The sequence below is a fragment of the Monopterus albus genome, unplaced genomic scaffold (genome assembly GCF_001952655.1).
Source record: "Monopterus albus unplaced genomic scaffold, M_albus_1.0 scaffold391.1, whole genome shotgun sequence".
Classification (NCBI taxonomy): domain Eukaryota; kingdom Metazoa; phylum Chordata; class Actinopteri; order Synbranchiformes; family Synbranchidae; genus Monopterus; species Monopterus albus.
Genome location: NW_018128271.1, coordinates 243,104 through 264,832, shown reverse-complemented (window position 1 = coordinate 264,832; position 21,729 = coordinate 243,104). Strand labels below are relative to the sequence as shown.

At 40.3% G+C, this 21,729-nt stretch overlaps 1 protein-coding gene across 2 annotated transcripts in view; it reads left to right on the top strand.

Annotated features, from left to right (window-relative positions):
• The window catches only part of LOC109951470 (beta-1,3-galactosyltransferase 1-like), a 15,332-nt gene extending 7,886 nt beyond the window's left edge, over positions 1 to 7,446 (top strand). Inside the window, exons 1-2 of one of the 2 annotated variants that reach the window (XM_020585989.1) lie at positions 2,451 to 2,644; positions 4,220 to 7,446. In XM_020585989.1, coding sequence (XP_020441645.1) covers positions 4,486 to 5,472 — 987 coding nt within the window. In that variant the 5' untranslated portion in view covers positions 2,451 to 2,644; positions 4,220 to 4,485 and the 3' untranslated portion in view covers positions 5,473 to 7,446. Of the gene's footprint in view, positions 1 to 2,450; positions 2,645 to 4,219 lie in introns of those variants that run through there. The other variant, XM_020585988.1, reaches the window with a different exon arrangement.
• Positions 7,447 to 21,729: the final 14,283 nt, after the last annotated feature.

Here is a 21,729-nt window from a genome sequence, read left to right as displayed (position 1 = left end):
TCAGTTTCAAACAAAGAGAGCAGCCTGTTGTGTTATTACACTGTTGTATTATGTCATGATATTAAACAAATTGATGGAACCGTGGCATTTTATAATTACAAAGACGTTTTCCTTCCAGCACGTATTATTTGACTGCAAGTCAGGGAGTGACAGAGTGAGAGACGGCGAGGAGCAAACGTGACACCCAATATTAATAAATACAGCACTTTGTTGTGTTATGCCACTGTTGTATTATGTCAAGATTAAACAAAATGAAGGAACAGTTACGATTTACAAATATGCCGATGTTTTGCTTCAGCTGATCTTCTGTATTGGCTTACGCATCCACACAATAATAATAATAATAATAATAATAATAAATAATAAGATAACATAGTATGGATGCTGAATCAGCATTCATACATTAATAATAAATAATAGGATAACATAGTGTGGATGCTGAATCAGCATCCATATAATAAAGAAATAAATAATTAGAAAACATAGTATGGATGCTGATTCAGCATCCATACTAATTTTGGGCTTGGATTTTAAAAGGTGTGAGCTTTAATTAGGTGGGGATGGTCTAATAACAAGACATCTACAAGTTGCATTATGGAGACTGTAGGGTTTAGCACTTTTTAACTTGACAGGCTACATAAGCATAGCTCAGGGGTGGTCAATTCCAGTCCTCCAGGGCTGCTGTCCTGCTTGTTTTCCAACTATCCCTGCCTGACCTGTTGCTGATTACCTGGCTCATGTGTGTTCAGCCAGTCAGAAGCTAGAAGATACCAGTTCACTTTATCTTTCCTCACTCCACTTTCATCTAAGATGGTATCTTCAATCAGCAGCAGGTCAGGCAGGGATAGTTGGAAAACAAGAAGGACAGCGGCCCTCGAGGACCGGAATTGGCCACCCCTGGCATAGCTGGTTCTGCCTCTATTAAATTTCTTTCTCTTTGCGCTCTCTTTTATTAAAGGAGAGCAATATAAAAAACTGTACAGTAATGCTAACAGGCTACCCGTTTTGGCACTTAAAAGCCAGGCTTCACTGAGAGAAGACTTTTTTCAGGTGTTGCTTGCTAACAATAATTCTGTAACAGCTATAAAGAAACTTCAGGCTGTTGTCTGCTGAGGTGTCCCTACTCATCCAGAGACTACTGCCACAATTTTTGGGTGGGATTTTGAAGTGGTGACTCTTCTCTAGACAATTTAAAGGTGTTTTACATAATTTCTTTTCAACCACTAGAGGTCTAGTGAGACTCCAAACCACTGGCCATACTGGCCTTACCTACTCCACCTGCTCATGATGCACTCATCCCTCTACTCTGCCTCTCTTCCACAGTGAGCCCAATCGTGCTTGGCTGGGCTCAATATGCGCCAACATATTCACCAAAATTGCAAAACAGTGTTGGACATGCCCATATGTGCCTTCACCTGGTTTATCACTGTGCCCTATAAAATACAGCCAACTGTGTAAAATCCTAACTAATTTATTATTTTGTCAGAGAGTGCTGAAAAATGCCCATCACAGAGCTGTCATTAAATTACTTTTTTTGTCTGACCAACTGTCCAGAAATCAAAGATTTACAATGCAGTGTCGGGCAATTAGTCAGTTCATTGTCTCAGCACGGTGTAGAGTGATTAAAAAAAAAAGCCCAGCCTCCACCTGGTCTCGGTGGCTACCTTTCAAGAAATGGATACATGTTTGAGCACAGTCTTTTGCCCCATACAAAGGAAATCATAATGCATATCATAATGCAGTCCTGGAATTAGTGTGAGGTGTAATGGAGAAGTGACCAGCGCAGCAGAGCTCAGTATGAGGTTGTTAAATTGACTTCCCGGGGGGGTTACATTCAAAACACTTGAGCGCTTAATGCTGGTATAGAGTAGACTGATTGCATTTCTTCCTGTTCATTTCCGACCGGTCTCTCTAACGGTCTTTCTCTCTCCATGGCCTGTCACTGTGCTGTCATGACAACCACTTCAGACTAGCAGATCTTTAGCTGTGAGCCCCATGAATGGGTGTTACTAATAACTGTAATTATTACGCTTCAGTGTTTTCACTGCAGTGTGGTATTGTGGAGTTAATCTTTCATTGCCCTGTTTTACTGCCCTTTTATTAGCTGGGTAGTCATTATGATGTAGTAGCTGTACTTAAATCCTATTCTTAGACATTTCCATATGACATTAGCATCACAAGCAGTGAGGGACTCAACAATAGGGTTATTTGGATATGAGAAATACTGTGCTGACTTTTGCAGTAATATTTGTTTCAATGGGAGTAGAGTGCAGTATAACTCAGCAATTAAAGTGGTCAAGACAAGGATAATCACCTTTATTGGCCAAGTATGTTACACACAAGGAATTTGTTTCTGATACAGAACCAATGGCAGCCATCTGCGGCGCCAACTCAACCGATGGTTCTAACTATTGGGGGCATTCAGTGTCTTACCCAAGGACACTTCAACACATGGACTGGAGGCACCGAGATTTGAACCTTCGACCTTCTGGTTGGGAGATGACTGCTCTACCCACCGTACCATGGTCGCCTCCTAACAACTTGTAACAATGGCTGTTTTAGGGTTACAGTGCCATCATCATCCCAGATCCCTCATCTGACAGTGTACTGGACTCTTTCTCCAGGCGATTGAATCAGGAGACGGGTATGTTTTGGCCATGAGTAATTAGTTTCAGTTAGGTTCATGTTGCTGAGTATATTCCTCTGCACCCAAATTTAAAGCTATGATCGGTTTCTTGAACCTCTCATAGAAGTGTAACATATTCAGAAGAGGACTTTTACCAAGTGCTAATGTAATCCAAAGTGACATGAAAGCATGAAATGACAGAACCAGCTTTCAACTTGCTTTGAGGGGAAGTTCGGTCTCAGGATGTCATGAGGTACATCGCTCTGTTATTCTGAGCTCCAGAAGAACAGAATCACTTTGGAGGATTATGAAACCATCAACCAGACTCAGGAAACAAGCTGAAAACAAACTGGTGTGCAAACAGGAAAAGAGGAATAAAGGGGGAACAGGGCCATGGAGGAGGGATGAATATGATGATTTAGTGATTTAGTCAGGGAGAGAGAGAGGAGGAAAGCTGAGGCAGAGAAGACTGAGTGGCTATTAGCAGACCGATGGTGGTAGGAGCTGCTGATATGCTCCGAGGAGAGGAATACTACATGGAGAAAAGGCAGTTCAGGATGATGTGGAGAAAGAACAAGAGGGTGTGGGAAACAAAAACAATAAAAGGCAGGAGGATAGAGAGGGAGACAAAAGAAAACGGGAGAAGGAGGTAATGAGACAAAGATGGTTCAAGCACCCACTACGTAGAGAAGGGGGGAATGATTGAGAGGGAGGAGGTGTGGAAAAGCAGTCGTGATGAGATGGGTTCTGCTTCAGAAAGACAGGGAAGAGATAATACAAATGGGGGGATAGGACAAAAGTCCTGATGAAAAGAACCATTGCACTTTGAAACTCTTCTGAAAGAAGTTTGATCTCATATCACGAGCAGCATCTTTGCACATTTCAGTATCTCTAATAGGATTTGTAGCACTTTGATTTCATCATCAGTTATGCAGGTTACTAAGTGTTCCCCAGAATAAGAGCAGAGCTACATCATATGTCTGTAGCAAATAAAAGTCCAAAAGTCCCATGACTTGGCTATTCATCAGCACCTTTGACATTTGAATACAGAAAGCACACACTATTTAAGATAATAATAAATCTATAATAAAGATGTTTTTATCTTTTTACCTATATAGAGCTTAAAGTGACCTCCTTGTAGTCTGTCAGTGTGTCCAGTTAGAGCAGTGATTGTAAAAGTTGCGGTGCCTGTCCATCTCATTACGGAATAACACATGCAGCATCCTCAAGTTCAGTTTGACATTGACATTGAGGGCGAATATGTGAGAAGGGAAGAGGTGGGAGTAAGTGGGAAAATGAGAGGAATCTTTCCCCACGAGGATGTTTTACTTCACCTTCTCTGCCTTGTTTGATTAACAGCAAACAGAAAGTGGCCAGAGCAGCGGCAGAGCAGACCCTGTCAGGGGAGGGAGTTTCTGGGGTATTCACTTTGTTCAGACAACAGAGCTCTTATCAGATACAGCGAGAGTGATAGGGAAACTGTCTGGTACAGTGCTGCCTGTCTCACCAATGGGCTGATGGTATGGGCAGGAATTAAGAGGGAATAAAAGATATTTTACATGCCTTGCTGACTGATTTCTCATCTCTTTTCAGATGCTGCCACAGAGAGCTCGAAGCATTCCAGCAAGCTGTGATGGAACAGAGTAAGGCTGTGGACATGACAAGAGATCTCTGCAGAGCTCCCTTCCAGTCACAACACCAACATTAGAAAGTGGAGAAGCCTTTTATCTGAAATTAATGTCAGTAGTGTTGCAGAGGCAGCCTCTAGCTGCGCTGCCAGATCTAAGACAGTCCATGGAGGCGTGGCCTCAACAGTTCCCATGCTGCTGCCACTGGTAACACCAGCCAAGTGAACAGCGATGCCTTCTAAGGTCTCCTGCTTATACTTGCTGACAGTGGTTTGCTGGGCCAGTGCTCTGTGGTACCTGAGTGGTTCTCGCCCCTCCACTTCCTACGAGGGCCAGCTAAACATCCCTGTACGCAAGACGACCAAGTTGAACAAGAACGCCACCTTCAGCAATATTCGCACACACTCACTCAACCCACATGACTTCGGTTACCTCATCAACGAGGCCAAGAAGTGCGAGGCAGAGCCACCCTTCCTCGTCATCCTGATCAGCACCACTCACAAAGAGTTTGATGCCCGCCAGGCCATCAGAGAGACATGGGGCGATGAGAGTACGTTTCCAGACATGCGTGTGGTCACCCTCTTCCTATTGGGCCGCAGCACTGATGCCGTCCTCAACCAGATGGTGGAGCAGGAGAGTCAGATCTTTCATGACATTGTAGTGGAAGATTTTATTGACTCTTACCACAACCTGACGCTTAAGACGCTGATGGGCATGCGCTGGGTGGCCACCTTTTGTTCTAAGGCTCAATATGTCCTCAAGACAGACAGCGACATCTTCGTCAACATGGAGAACCTCATCTACAACCTCCTGAAACCCACCACCAAGCCCAGGAGGAGGTACTTCACTGGCTACGTCATCAACGGTGGGCCAATCAGAGACATGCGCAGTAAGTGGTACATGCCCCGGGATCTATACCCAGAGAGCAAGTACCCCCCCTTCTGCTCTGGCACTGGATACGTCTTCTCAGCAGATGTGGCCGAGCTCATATATAAGACCTCATTACACACCAGGCTGCTGCACCTGGAGGATGTGTACGTTGGCGTGTGCCTTCGCAAACTTGGCATTCACCCCTTCCAGAACAGTGGCTTCAACCACTGGAAGATGGCCTACAGCCTCTGCCGCTACCGCCGGGTGGTCACTGTCCACCAGATCTCCCCTGAGGAGATGCACCGTATCTGGAATGATATGACCAGCAAGAAGCACTTGAAGTGTTAGCAGGACTGTTAGCACCAGCACCAGTGGGAGAGTCAGGGAGGAAGTGAATGGCCTCTCATCACCTGCTTTTCCATCACTGGCAAATCCTGTGTAGCACATAGCACTGAGCTGAAGGAACAGTACTGACGAGGCTTTGTCTCTATCCCAGGAGTCTTTATAGTGCAAAGCCAAAGCCAACTCTGTATTATTCAAGGTGTTTATGAGTGCCACTCAGCCCCAGACTCACAAATTAGGCACAAAGCTGGAAATATTTTCCAAGAATGTGAAAAAAGATCAGCCTGTCGGTTCTCATTGCCAGCAGGACCAGGATTTTTATAGGAAGTTACACAGCAGGAAGCGCAGAGGCTTGTGTTAAACTGCTCATTTATATGAGACACAAACTGTCCCTAGTTAAGACACAACACATTACATAAATGCCAACAACGCTTCTGGAACTTAGACATTTGCCTCTTGGGTTGAGCTCTAATTATGAATGTTTCTCATGTATTTTCAGTTGTTGTACTTGCTGACCAAGGTGTTAGTGTTGGATGTAGCATCTGGCACCACAGGAGCTATCGTCATTGTTCAATCCGTGGTGAGTTTACAGCGTAATGACTCATTTAAATAGGTGGATCATTTTGCTCTGACTTTAGGAAAGTAGTGGATTAGGAGTATTAATGACAGGAGCTGTTTGCCTCTGTAATATTGTTTTCAGAATCAGACGTATCTTCTTACAACAGGTCCACAGACAGTGTGAAGACACAGGCTGCTTGCATTCTGTATATGTGTTATGTGCAGTTATTTGTCTATGAGCAGGCTGCAGACTATTATTTTTTCTATTACTCAAACAAGAAGGAGAACAGATGTACTGAGGGACAAGTGTGTAATGAGGACAAAAATTACATTTTTGAGTGCTTTCTTCTTTTGCATTACTTGAGATTAAATAAACAGCTTTTGTATTTATTAGAGAAAACAATATAAAAGTTTTTATTCTGGTCAATTTAATACACACACCCTGTAAGTTAATAAACCCACAGCCATATACTGTACAGAGATTAGACGCTGAAGTGTTGGAAAACATGACCTGCAGAAGTGGAAGTGTCTCTTTAGGAGTGCCAGCTGTCAACACATCATGCGAGGCCCTGCAAACAACACTGCCATGTCCTTTTCTGTGCAGGTGTTGGTGTGTGTGTGCATTAGCAGAGAGCAGACTGCGATTAATCAAATATAGCATCTGTGCAACTGGCACTTGAATGGCTGTTTTCACCCAATTTGTGTATGTGCTATGTAGTTGAAGTATGGTTAATCACTTTGCTGTCATTAGTGAGGACAGATAGCCTCTGATATGACATGTACATAAATGCCGGTCCTGGGCATTGTGTTGGTCAGAGAGAACCGGAGACTTTTATGCTCACACTGCAGGCTACAGATCAACTGATCAGCCACACTGCTCACATTGGGCATTTCAACCAGCTCAGTTCAGGCATCACAGAATCGGACACCCTGAAGAGAACCAACACATGTACACACTCACTCACACACACATACTCTATGTGTGCCTGTAGGCATGAGCGAGTGTGTACATGTGTTGGATTTCTGAACTCTTTGTTACAGGCACCACCATCACCATCATCATCATCATCATCCCAGGGAGCAGCAGCACCACTCCTGAGGGATTTGCTGCTGGAGAAATGAAAAATGTCTTCTCTTCTGTGCTCACAAAGATAAACATAAAAATGTTGGAAGTACTTGTGGTAAAGCTTTTTTTCCTCAAACTGTTTTCGCTTGAAAAACCTTGTGGGAGCTTGTAAGCAGAAAGCACACCATTGCTGTTGAGATTTCTTCATAATAAAAACTATTCCTGGTTGGTGTCTTTACATCAAATCCTTCTTTGTGATCAGTTTCTAGGGCAGTTTTTAAGCTGAAATATCACAGAAGCCATTTTGTTCCAGTTGATCAGTTTGTTCTTTGGTTTACTGTGTGGAAAAGAATTAAACTCCTAACATCCACAGTATGTTATCAGTTAATGACTTGATTTTCTTCCAAAATGTACATGCAAAATAACTGTTACTCACAGCTTCTATGCCCTCATGCTGTGTTTTTGAATTCCTCTGATCACCCCCTGTGGTATATGCAGTTTGATACAATATGCTGAGTTATAGAAAATCTGCTCTATAATTGCCAAAACAACCCAGTGGTAGAGCATTTAAAGGGCTAAAGCTTTGGGAAAATCGAGTGATTATTGTGGGGCTTGTGGTAAATGGACCTCATAATAAATGAGGCAGAGTGCTAGACACTGGGGAACATTAAGGATTGGCATTGGAGGACTGGTCCATGGAGCCTTGAGAAGATGGAAGGCACTGAGTAGACTTTGGTTTGGCATTGTAGTCCAGCGACAGGGTGAAAAGACTGTGGGTAAATTTCTTAATGTGGTACAATCCACTGCAGAGAACATCTCATGGAAAAACAGCTTTACATTTGTGTATACATATTCATATTATTCTGCTCTCTCTTTCACCCCAAATATATTTGCTTCAAACTTTAAATTAGCATGACCACCTCATGACTTGTCCTTTGAGACACAGTGGATGAGTGTTTATGAGAAAATAGCCATGAAGTAAATAGGCGGCATGTGCAATCTGCCATCTGTGCAGGCGCAGTTATACCAAGATGAGAGGAAAGGGTTCACTGAGAGCAGCTGGGGAGCCGGTGTAGAATCCTCCAGGAACAATGGCATCAGAATGATGCTGGGATTCATCCGGCACTTCCCTGGAATGATGATAACAACTTCAGGTGCAAGTGGCTTGACTTTTTAAAGTGGCCTGCAGTGATTGAGGATTTTGGACCTGCTGGATGTTCTTTTGTCACTTAAGGTTTGGATGTGCAGTTTTGTGCAAGTGTACTGTAGGTGATTTTTTTTTTTTTTTTAGTTTTTGATGACATTTTATTTTTGTATACATTTTTTCATATTTCTTTTGGATTTAATTTAAAAACATTATTTTTTCTAGTTTTTCCTCAGTATCTGACTCATGCCTGGTATATAGAAACTACACTCAAGCACTACATTAAAGGCTAGCACCGTTACAGTGCCTTGCAAAAGTATTCATACCCCTTGAATTTTTCCACATTTTGTCACATTGTAATTTGACATCCTGTGGTTCCACATACCTCTTTTACTCCTACTTTGCATGTGTTACTCTTATCGCTGTCAGTATGCAGTCTCCCTACTGTAGATTATATACAGTGCCTTGCAAAAGTATTCATACCCCTTGAATTTTTCCACATTACAACCACAAACTTAAATGTATTTTATTGGGATTTTATGTGATAGACCAACACAAGTATCGCATAATTGTGAAGCGGAAGGAAAATGATACATGGTGTTCAAGATTTTTTTACAAATAGGCTTAGATTAGGACATACAAGACAGTCCATATTATTGTTAGGACAGAATTTGGTGTAGGCAAATACTGTAAACCGTTAAACATATATTATTAGAATGTAGGAAGTTTAATGTAAAAATAGAACTACTGAAGGGTGGATATTAGAAATTGGAACGGAATGGAGAGTTAACGGTCTGTTAGAGATAGGGGACAAGCAATTGGAGATGTAAAGAGATTTGTTTAGATATTTAGAATGAACTGGGTTCATACTTAGAATACAACTTCACAAAGCCATGATATTACACACTCCGGTACAGTAGGTGACGGAAATTCATTTTCTAGGTTGGTCTGTAGCCCACCACTAAAACTCAAGAAGAAAAGGAAGGAGGAGGAAAAAGAAGAGGAAGAGCAAGAGCAAATCAATGCATGAGATTTTGTGGGCTGAGAATACAAAATGGCAGGTGCGAGTTGGGGGGAGGATACAAGATGGCACCTTAAAGCAGGTGGAAAGATGAGCTCCTCTGACCAAAACTTTTGAATGATGGTTAAAATTTTTTACTTTCCTTAAATTTAACTTTTACTCCAGAGTCCTTGTGTCAGCTTTTTAAACAGTTTTCACATTTGAGTAATTTTTAGAACTTTAAGGCCTCAGAAGATGTGTCAACAAAAAGAAGGGGGACTAGCTAGAGGTAAAGTTAGCCTCAAGTGACACAGTTGTTGATGGAAGACATGATTATGTGGACAGCGTGGAGACAGGAGTAGGTGATATCATGGACAGAGAAGAATTCCCACCAATTCCAAGTAGGTCTCCAAATACTAAGAGGAGCAGAGCTGGTAACTAGAATGACTATGGTACCATAATATCTACTCTATCACAGCTTATCAACAACAGATCAGATGCAGTTGAAAAGATGATAAAAGACAATGTTGCAGGAATTGAAGACATGAAAAATGCTGTACTTTAATTAAAAAAGGCACTAAACGCTACAACAGACAAAGTGGAGCTGGTGGAGCGTCAATATCAGTAGGTTGTGGAGCGCACTGGGCTGTGTGAGAAGAGAATCTGCGACCGCAAGAGCTACTCCAGACGGTGGAATCTGCAGCTTATCAGCATCTCAGATGGCATCACTGATGTGCGTCAGGAGGCCATACAGATATGTAAAACTGTTATCCCTAAGTTGAACTGACGACAGAGAGCAGGTCAAGTATCAGAGCTCAGATGGGACAAGGAAATAACACATATCCATTACTGTTTTTCCCGCCCACCAAGAGCCGGGGTCTGTCGGAGGTTTCTTCCGTTAAAGGGAGTTTTTCCTCCCCACTGTCGCCAAGTGCTTGCTCAAGGGGGATTTGTTGGGTTTTCCCTATGTAATAATATTGATAACAGTAAGGTCTAGACCTTACTTTGTAAAGTGTCCTGAGATGACTTTTGTTGTGATTTGGCACTATACAAATAAAATTTAATTTGATTTGATGAGCAGACTGTCCCTTTTATAGTGGACACTGTTCATTGTATGGGTGCTAAACGTCCGGAGTCAACAAGCCAAGAAATGTTATCATACAGTTCACTTCATGTGTCTTCAGAGGCAAACTCTGGAGAGCTGCAAAGAATTCCACCCTTCTCAACAACAAAGGTTTTTGGTTTGCGGAGGATCTTTCCAGGGTCGACCGAGCCAAGCCACTAGTGGATAAGGCTCACAAAGATGGAAAGGCTCCACATTTTGTTGCAGGTCGGGCTGTCATTAATGGGAAAGAAATTTTCCCTCCAGGATAATTTCACTGGATATCATACTACCATACTCATGAAATCAAAGGATGAAGCATGGACATATTTTTCCCTGATTTAATAATCAGACCAGTATCTATAACACCATATCATGCAGTTTCTCACTTTTAGCCTTCCGTATCCTTTAGGAAGGCTTATTTTGTAAGTTGAAAAAAGAGAGGTGGGAAACTTGTTTCTCTCGTATTTGAAAGATGTTTATTTCAGCAAAAAACAGAGAAATGGAGGGCGGTTTCTTCTTCTCTCTCTTTTACTTGGAGGATGTTTCTTTTTCAGCAAACACACACTATATCTGGTGACCTTAATTTTTGGAGATCTCAGTGGTTCTCGCATGGTACAAATAGGATAGCAGGTGTTTGTATTCTTAAAAATATCTTCACTGGTGATGTCTTACATTCAGACGGAGATTGTCATGGGCATTTTTTACTCTTAGTAACTGATATTGGACACAATGCATTGATAATATTGAACATTTATGGCTATAATTCTAGGGATCTTAATGATGCTCTTATTGAGGCTATTCAGGAGAGAATATTACTTTGGCTAAATAAATACCCTAATTGTTATATTATTATTGGAGGGGATTTCAATGTTGCAAGTGGTAACTGTTTGGATAGATATCCCTCCCGTGTGGCATCCACATTGAATACTGCACTAAATCTCTTTATAGAGAGATCTGATCTCATGGACATCTGGGGAGCAGCACATCAGAATCAGAAATGTTACACAGGGCAAAACAGTTCTGGTTCACTGGAGTCTCATATTGTCTACTGGCTGATCTCCTCTAAACTCAAAGAAAATGTATGTGTAGATACATATATTGCCGACATCCCTAACAGATCACAAAGCAGTTGCCATTGATATAGCATTTTCTTCTACAAATCCACAGAAGGCAATACTTTGGAAATTAAATAATTCATTACTAACACACACAATAATCAAAAAACTGATATAGCAAAACGAATCTCTAAATTTTGGAACAAGCTGCTAATAAAAAAATAAGTTTAGCCAAAACTGGGAGCTTTTAAAATATGAAATTGGGAAATATCAGGAAATATGGAAGCCAGTTGGCCAAGTCTAGAAGGTTATATGAAGAAACTCTTCTTACAAATATCAGCATTAACCAGTAAAGACCATGATAAATTATGAGCTAATGAAAAAAGCACACCGAATGAGCTTCAAAGAAAACTAGATGACTTCTATAAATTAAGATCTGAAGGCACCTTTATTTGTTCCAGAAATAGGGGGCTTGAAGCTGGTGAGCAAAATTCTGCATATTTCTTTAGAATTGAAAGAACACACTCTAAGAATAACTTTATCGAGCAACTCTTGGACAACAATAATATTATTAAAGAACTAAAAAAAATTGCTGCACACTGTTATCCATTGTATAAGAAACTATATAGCTTTAGTTTTAATGAAGATGCATGCAACACATTTTTTGTCTCGCTTCCACAGTATAAGTCACTAAATCTATCTGACAGAGTACTGTGACAAAGCCCTGTCTTTAAAGGAAGTTGTAGATTCTATTGTGTACCTAAAAAAATAATAAATCTCCCAGAGCTGACGGTATCTCATCTGAGTTTTATAAGATGTTCTCAAATCTTCTTGCTTGTTTTTTGCTTAGGGTTTTTTGTGAGAGTATTGACAGTTGCACTTTGCCTCCCACTCTCACTCAGGGTATAATCGCTTTGATTCCTAAACCCAAAAAAGACCTTCTGTTACCAGATAACTGGCACCCTGTCTGTCTTCTGAATGTAGATTATAAAATCTTTGCATTCTTGCTTGCTAAAAAGATGAAAAATGTTTTAGATGACATTATTGACGAGTCGCAATCTGGATTTATGAAGAAGAGGAATATCTCTAACAATATAAGATTAGTCCTTGATTTAATTGACTATTCAGATTTAACTGATGAGGAAAGTTTCATACTTTTCTTAGACTATTATAAGGCGTTTGACAGCATTGAGCACAGATTTATTTTCTCTACCCTTGAAGCATTTGGATTTGGGTCTTACTTCTCCAAATTTATTGAAACATTATACTCCTAGATTCAACATTAACAGGGGGATAAGACAAGGCTGTCCAGTCTCTGTATAATTTGTTCCTACTAGCAGGTCAACTTTTATCTTGTCACATCCAAAGCAGTATGCTAAAGGCTAAAAGGTATTTCTATAGCAAAATCAAGATCAGTCAGGTAGCACATGATACCACATGCTTTGTTAGAGATGCCTCTCAAATATCTATAGTCGTAAGTGTTCTTGATCAATTCTCTAAAGCTTCAGGTCACTCTGTCTTAATTTTAAAAAATGTGAGCTTTTGTCTATCAAAAACTGTAAATGAAGTGCAATTTGCAACATCCCTATTAAAGATAAGATTTCCTACTTAGGTGTTACTTTTTCCAGGGATGAGTGCTCTAGATGCAGTGACAAGTTTAAGCCTATAATAAAAAAGAACAGAGAAAAAATTAAATATGTGGCTCCAAAGAGATGTTTCACTGAAAGGCAGAACTCCCTTAGCCCCAGCTGAAGGTTTGTCGAGACTTACTTATGTTGCAATACCTCTCCATGTTAATCATCAAATTGTTAAAACTGTTGATGGTATTCTGTTTAATTTCCTGTGGAAAAACAAAACACACTATGTAAAGAAGTCTGTTGTAATGAACACCTATGACAAAGGAGGGCTTAACTTTCTTGATTTTCACATTCTTAACAATGCCTTTAAAATTGGTTGTTTGAGAAAATATGCAAATTTGAAAAACGCAAACCATGCTTCCTGTCTTCTTGTAAGTACATGGACTCAAAGACCTCAAACACAGCCCCACCCACACCTGACTCTGGGTTTGAGGTCTTTGAGTCAGCATCACTGATTCGAGTTCAGCATCATGGGCGGGGCTGTGTGCTGCGCTGTAATAGGGCAAGGCTGTGGAGCTACTAAATATTCAGTTTTACACTTTGTTAGGATTGGATTTCAGGAGTTACAGTTGTTTTATTTACTGTTAGTATTATTTTGCTTTTATAATGATAGAGCTTAGTATGACTGTCTGTGTTTCATTAGCAGCACCATGTATCAGTATTAACCTGGCTCTCATGCATGCATTAAAGTTATAATATTCAGCTTTGAGTCAACTTGTAGTATTTTTCATCTTCTTGGAAAATTGTGCAAGAATAGATTGCATAGATAAGTGTCATTCTGGAAACGATAGATAAGATACTGTTAATTTATGCTATTTAACAGACGTGAAGTCTGACGGGCTTCAACTGGTCAATCATGTCTGAAGCATGAGTAAGGGGTTTTTTACAACAGAATCAGGGAAGTAAGTGACACAGCTAACTGCCTGTCCACTTTCAGTTAGAGAGAAATGCTTGAAAATAGAGAAACGCCTGAAGATAACAACACACACACACACACACACATACTGCTTATACGAACACTCTAGAATATTTACGTGAAACGTTCCACCCATGTACAGGGCAGTCCCAGCCTGAGAAGATAAATGTGAATGATTTTTGATTATCGAGGCTCTTGGGACTTGTCATCTCATAGAGCCCAGCGCTGTAATAACTCTGCATTTAACCAGAAGAAAATAAATCTACATAAAGCTGATTCCTGTTTCCTGAGTGTTACTTCTTGGGGCCTTCAGATAAAAGAACCGGTTGCATCTAAAAACTTGGCGAGACATTTAACATTTATCATTTACATTTATATTTAACATTTACTTTTAGCATTTAACATTTTTATTTAACATTTAACATCTACATTTATATTTAACATTTAGATTTAGACTTTGTCACATTCAGCTAAATGTAAGAAAACTAGTGTACGTGCTATTTTTACAAACCGCGCCCCATATGGGAGACTGGTTACAATCCAGATGTTGACCTTCCTGCCCCAATAAGTCTGTTTAACTTTAGTGCTTGTTTTTCTGCCATGTTGTAGATTATACAGCTTACAATGCATCTGATGTGGTCTGTTGTATTCATAGTGTTTGCTGTTGTGCTGAATGAGGAGAAAGGAGGTGATGAAGTATAATGAAGTGAATTAATGTACAATTTGTTTGTTGTGGTACTGTGAAGGGCCAGCAGACAGAACAAGCCAGGGCCTACAACAGGGTTGAATTACCCCTGGTCATCAAAGTATATCATTTACAGTATGCAGGTCAGAACTGATAGACTTTGCTTTTGTTGTGTCTTCAGCATGTAACATTTATTAAATAAATAAAACTGCAAATAAGCAAAGAATCTCACTATGAAACTTTTTTTAGTGTGTTAACTTTCGATTTAACTGACACAAAGAACTCAGTTCAGACACAATAAATCAATAAATTATGTGGCACCTCCACCACTCTAATCAATACTACAGGCTTTAAATGAAACTTCAACAGTGAAGTAAAGTGTAGGCCCCTCAAAAAGCCTGAAGACATGATGCATTTGCATGTTGATGTCTGTTCATATCTGCAAAGCCTCAGTCAGCATTCTAGCATGGTGTTGAAACTGATATGTACTTGCTTCTTATGAAAATTCAAAGGTCAAAACTTGACGCAGTTCAGCAATCAAAGGCACAGAAATAACCATCTCCATCTTGCCTCCCTAATTTCAAATATTTGAGAAATATACAGTACATCAACCTGACATTGATTTTAGATTTTTCAAATTTGTTTTGAAGTTGCATCTCTGCAAAACAAATCAGTGAAGGTGGAGAAGAAACAGCTTCACACTTGTGTATTCACCTTTTTGACCACAGCATAAATGGCGTACTGCCACTTGATATTTTATATACAGTCACATTCTACATGGCTGACATCTTGCAATTATTCCACGTGTCCAGCAGCTGGAAGTTAGCCCTTGCTGCAGAACAACTCAAATATGTAAAATCTAAATGTTGAAATCTGCCAGGAAATGCTGTCCTTGTTGATGATGGGATTTCGGCAGCATTAATTATTTTTTTTTATGAATTATCCATAACGGATGGGTGAGATTTAAATAGGAAGCACATGTAAAAACATGAGGCAGAGGCACCTTGACAGATAAGTGTGACAGCCCGGCTAAATTTGAATTGCAGGAGTGCTAAATTAACTCCTAATGGCCTGAGATGCAAGCTGATCTCTTGGAACAGATGAGGCACAGAGCTCAACCTCACCTTCTTCAAGCTCATATTTATGACCAGCTGTAAGCTCAGAAGGTATATTTGCATATTTACATTAGAGCAGAAGCTCATAAATAGCTGATGGGCTGGCGAATATTAAGACTATTTGATTCATAGAGTATGGAACGGGTCCAGGTACTCAGAACAGGCTTGCTGTGTATTTGATGTTAGTTTTTTAAAATATAATTTAGCATATCTGGGGAAAGCGTGTGAATCATATTTGTATGTTCTGAGGCCTATGCAGTATCCAAGAGATCTGTGAGTGAGTTTGTTTGATGTAATGTATATGAATGTGATCCTTGCATCCAGGCAAACAGCAGTGCTTGCTGCATAAGATGAACTCCATCCATAATGATCCAGATGTTTTCTGTTTTTTTTTTTCTCCTGTTGTTAAAATGAAAATGTCAGTGATTATGTCGGTTTGGCCAAGTTTACATTTGTACAACTTCCACTTGGAGTGACAGAAGCTGGACTCTTCTGCCATTATCTGTTACTTGTAGTTAGCTACTTCAGCTGTTTAGTTATTTTAACTGTTTACTTATTACTTTTATGTAATTACTTAAATCATTTGTCCATTAAGGCAGCACGGTGGCACAGTGGTTAGTGCCGTTGCCTCACAGCACGAAGGTTCTGGGTTCGGGCCCCACCTTGAACCTTTCTGTGTGGAGTTTGCATGTTCTCCCTGTGCTTGCGTGGGTTCTCTCTGGGTACTCCGGCTTCCTCCCACAGTCCAAAGACATGCAGCTTAGGTTGATTGGTGTCTCTAAATTGTGTGTGTGGTTGTTCGTCTATGTGTTAGCCCTGTGATGGATTGGCGACCTGTCCAGGGTGTACCCCGCCTTCGCCCGATTGCTGGCCGGGATTGGCTCCGGCCCCCCCATGACCCTGTTCAGGGACTAAGCGGTAGTGAATGAATTTGTCCATTATTGTTAGCTATATGCTCTACTTCAACTGGGTATTCAATACTTTTAGCTAGGCTATTTATGCCAGTGGTTTATCCATTAGCCTATTTTTAGCCATATACTTTTGGCTAACTGTTTATTATTGCAAATGTTAACTTTTAGCTTTATATTATAGTTCATTTTTTGTAGCTATTTCAACTATTTGTCCATTACTTTAGCAATTTAAACAGTTACTTTTAGTAAACTATTTTAGCTTTTTTGCTACACTGCCTGTAGCTTGCTAATTAGTTTTTATGCATCTCTTTGGCAACATGTGGCCTTAAAGTGTTTGGCTTGCAGCTTCCTGGTTATTGTGACAATAAATGTACTAAAGACTGGCATCACACCAATTTGTAAAGCTATAATGGATGTTTGTTGTCCTCCTAAACTCAAATATGTGGATAATATTTTTATTAAAGCCACATTGTCTGTTAATTACTAGAACTACCCCATAGTCCCTTGGCAACTGCAGAAGGACTCCCAGGGATATACAGTGCTTACCCCAGGTGGGGAATCAGTTGTGTATCTCACCTACCATGTTGTCCTTAAGCTTCATAGGTGGGTTCACAAACAGCCCTGTGCTGATGAAGCGGAGGCTTTGAAACTTAGTTACTGAGCTTAAAACAGGGTTGTGACTCACAGTGTTTACATCAACAACCAGCCGTGTCACCTAAATATACATACAAAACTTCAGTAAAAGTACAAAAATACAAATTGCAATCCTTTTATAATTTTTCCCAAATTCAAAAGATACAGAACCTTGCCAGTTTTAATTCATCTTCCAGCTGATGTGATAGGAAGATGCAAATCCTTGTTGTCTTAATTAGAGCTTACTGAAATGCTCAGGCCTGAAGCCACTTTCTAAGCTACCTTTGGGAAAATTGTTAATTAGTTATCATTGCATGTACTCAAAGAAGTGAATCCAGCGCTCTTCAAAACATTAATTTTATTTAAAGTTAGAATTCAGGATTTTTAACTTTATCCCAGGGCAACAAGCTCCTTTAGTTCACATCTATATTCAATCTTTGTTCCCATTTGCCTGATGTGATGTATAACAATGGTCGCATGATAACAAAATAAATACATCACAGTCCCAGTATGTTAAGCCTTATTTTCCTTTGATCACAGAATGATTATACCAGATTATCTGACTCAGGTGTAAGTTTTTAATGTTTTCAGTGTACATTAAAAAGGGTTTTGGCTGTGTTTTATTGTGTTTTTTCATCACTTTTGCTAGTTTCAAATGTTTCTTTCATCCTCCTTGCCATTGTAAAATCCTCTTGACCTTTTTTTTACTGGGTCTTTGATTTTTGATTAAGGTCCTACAACCACCAAGATCAGTGATTCATTGGGTTTGTTCACATTTACAGCTCATGTATCACATCTTAGAAAATTGAGTTACCTTTGTTCACCCATTGGGTTAAGATGCTATTGTAGTGTGCTTGCGGACTAAACATAGAGTTTATCAGTCATTTCTCTGGTGGGGTCATTTGGGATGTAATTAATTTCTTTTAAATCCACATCCATCTCACTCCTTACCTGGCCCACATCTCTTATGCAGTTTTGTGCATCAGAAGACAAACCAGCCTGAAGAGACATGAAGGAAAAGGAGAAGATTGCTTTCCAGGAGGGTGCGATGGAGAAGTTTAAAGGCAGAAGAAAATGTACAGATTGCTTGAACAACATTTATAATCTACTTTGTGACACGTTAAGTTGTTTTCAAGACTAATGGGAGTCTTATAACTGTGGACTGCAGCTTTTGTGTCTTCCACTAGTCATTCATATTTCTAGATCAGGTAAACCTGTCTAAAGCTGTTGCCTACTCTTTCACATTTTCCTCCTGTCCGATTCTGTTCCTGCTGTAAGGTCTAAGAAATCCTCAGCAGATGCCTGAGAGACTGTTTGGCTGGCTCTGTGCTGTTGACAGACAACACAGCTTTAAATGTGAAAACAAGGCTGTTTCAAGCAGGCGTTGCAGAGAGGGAAAGCATGAATTTATAGAGGGAGTGAAAGGGAAAAAACAGGGGTTTTTTTGCACTTGTTTGACATTTTCCTCCAAGCTTCTCAATACAGAATGCTTTGTGAGAGCAGCATGGAGGAAAAGGCAAACATTTTGTGCCCGCCACAGTGACAGCTTTTATCCTGAGACCCTACATATGCTGCATATGCACACAAATAAAATGGTATGTTCTTTTTGATATGGATTTCACACCTGTGCATTGTGTGCAGTTTATTTAGCAAGGTCAGAGTGGTGTGAGAATTGCCCACCTGCAATTGATGTTTCACAATTAACAAGTGTTTTAGGTGCCTTCTGTTTACCTTCACTTCCTCATGTGTCCCTAAATCAGTGTAATGCTACATTGTTTTCTTGTCATCTTTTCTGTGTTCCAGTTCTGTGCTAGTGTGGGATCTGCTCTGTGTGCACCTGTGTGGCATGATGGAAAATACCAGCTGAAAGGTTTGTGTGGCTTCTTTTTTTGCAACACAAAAGAGGAGCATGAAAAGACAAATGTTAGCTTTAAACACTTTGGTGTAAGCTAGAAAATTTTGGATGGGGTGGCCAGACTCAGACTCAGGGGTGGCACATTAGAAATACGTGTAAAAAGTAAATTAAATCCCTAGTTCTGTGAAATAATAAACCATACATTACTAGGAGTCATATTATTTTGTGTAAAATTGAGACACACAGTGATTTCTTTAACTAATTTTAACTACGTTCTATAATACTCCTGACCAGGGACATTGCTGCTGCACAGTGGTTTCCCCCCACTGAGTCCAGGTACTCCACAACAAGATGCTCAGAGAAATGAATGTAAATATTATGCTGCATGCGTGATGTAAAATAAAACAATATCAATTAATAAAGCACCAGAAAAATGTTAGTTGTGCTTAAGGCAACAATTTGTCATTATTTTTAATGTATAATTTATTAATACTGACAGGCATCACATTTTGACTCTGGCAGGGGTGGCCAATCAGACTGTGGGGGTGGCCCGTGCCACCCCTGGCCACCCCCTTGGTTCCGCCCATGATTGCAGGAAGTGAGAAATGTGAAAATGGTCGCTTTGGACCAAATTTGTAAATAAGGCAGTTTTATGTTCAGATTATTTAAACCTCTTTATTTAGATTAGCATATCGTCCAATTCTTTATTGTAGAAAAAAACTGTGCATGCACAGCTACCTTAAACAGTTTAGCAGTTTGGTCAAAGTTTAGCCAGAAAGTCAGGCTGGGACTTTGGGAAATAAATCTGTTGTTTGCCTCTTTTCTCTGAGAAATAAATTTGTCTAGCCTGGGGGTTTGTTAGAAACCTGGCTGATTGTCTGAGTGTTTGTGTCTTTCCCTGTCTGACTTCTTTCTAGTAATGTTGCTGCATTCCAAGAGCTCAATAATGACTTTGGTGAAATGCCAAACTGAGAAAAAATCTGATAACTGGAACATTATGCATTTATGTACTTCCCTTTGTTGGCCATTCTCATTCTGCCTGACCTGTAATCATCTCAGCTCTACTGTCTATTTCTCCCTCTACCATCTCTGCTCTGATAAGCTTGCTCTGGTTGTGGTTCTTCCAATCTGTTATACAACTGTCGGCTGAATGCAGGTTTACAGCAGAAAAATGACTGATAATGTGAAGCCTGACTAAATGAAAAACCCTGTGCGGTGTCGAGGATAGCTTTACGGAAAATTCAATCAAACCTCAAGTGACCTGGAGATTAATAGCTGCCATTAATCATACTCATCTTAAGGTGCTCTGTGTGGAATGTGAGTGTAGGAATGTGTCTGTGTGTGTGAAAGAGGAAAAAAAAGATTATATTCCCTGTACAGAGATTATGCAGTTGATGAATTTTTAGTAATAATCAAACACCAAAATTGATCCAATAAACTGGAAAAGTGGGGTGAAGGCCGCTATCACCCAGTAGGCTGAGGTCAGAGAGATTGAGGGGAACACAAGGTTAACAGTTATATTACATCAGAGGCTTCTGATGTAATATCACTTCTATCGCTTCCAATTTACTTAATACAGGAGAGCTGTTCTTCATCCCTGCAGTCTTGAAGATAATCGACAGTGAAATTAAGTGGCGGTGGGCCTGTGCCAATGGGGGATTGTGAAGAATGTGATGGTTCAGGGTCGATGGAAGATAATTGCGGGACACAGTAACCTCTGCCAGGAGATTTGCCCCAGGCTTCTTTATGGTCATAATAACAGCAACCTTGTCTGGCTCTGTAAGGTAAGTCAAATACCCAGACATTTTGTCTGGGACACACTCTTGGTACACAGATAAGATGACTCTCTGTCACACTAGACAGAAGCTCATGTGGGCCAGCTCAAACCACTCCCCCCCCCAGGGACAGTATTGACTCCAGCACACACAAACACTCACCCAGTCCTGACAAATCACCCTTTTCTCTGGTTGTTCCACCGTAGGGGGTTGTAACACCGGTGTCACCTCAAATGAGGAATGAAGCAGCTCACTGACGTGGACTCATTGAAACTGAACCTGGCGACCGCTTTTACTTTATCGGGCTGCTTTGTTTCATTACTTTTTAAGGTTTGTCAGGGAGATTGCAGCAGAACAAAGTTTCCCAAAAGTTACTTTAATCTTGTTTTCATCTCTGTGTTCTTTTTTTTTTTTTTGGTTTTTATTGAATACTGTGCTGAGGGAGGCAGCTGTTCAACCGCTAGTAATTTGATGCAGTTTAATCTTTCAGATTGTGTGACACTGAATTTTAATGTTTTGACATTTTTGTTTTTAGCCAGTTTTTCACATATTGCTTTTTTCTTGCGCATTAATGGCAAATTGGGATAAGAGCTAACACTCACTTTCAGCAAGTCCTCCCTCTTGTTGGCATTCAGCTGGCTGGCTAACCACTGTTCAAAACCAGTCTCTGTCTGTGCAAACTACTTATGCAAATAGGTCCATCATAGTAATTACACCCTGCCAACAATATAAACACATACTCAGATATTGTGACCACTGTGAAGTCTATCCTTGCAAGGTGAACAGCAGTCTTATTAAAACTGTAGTT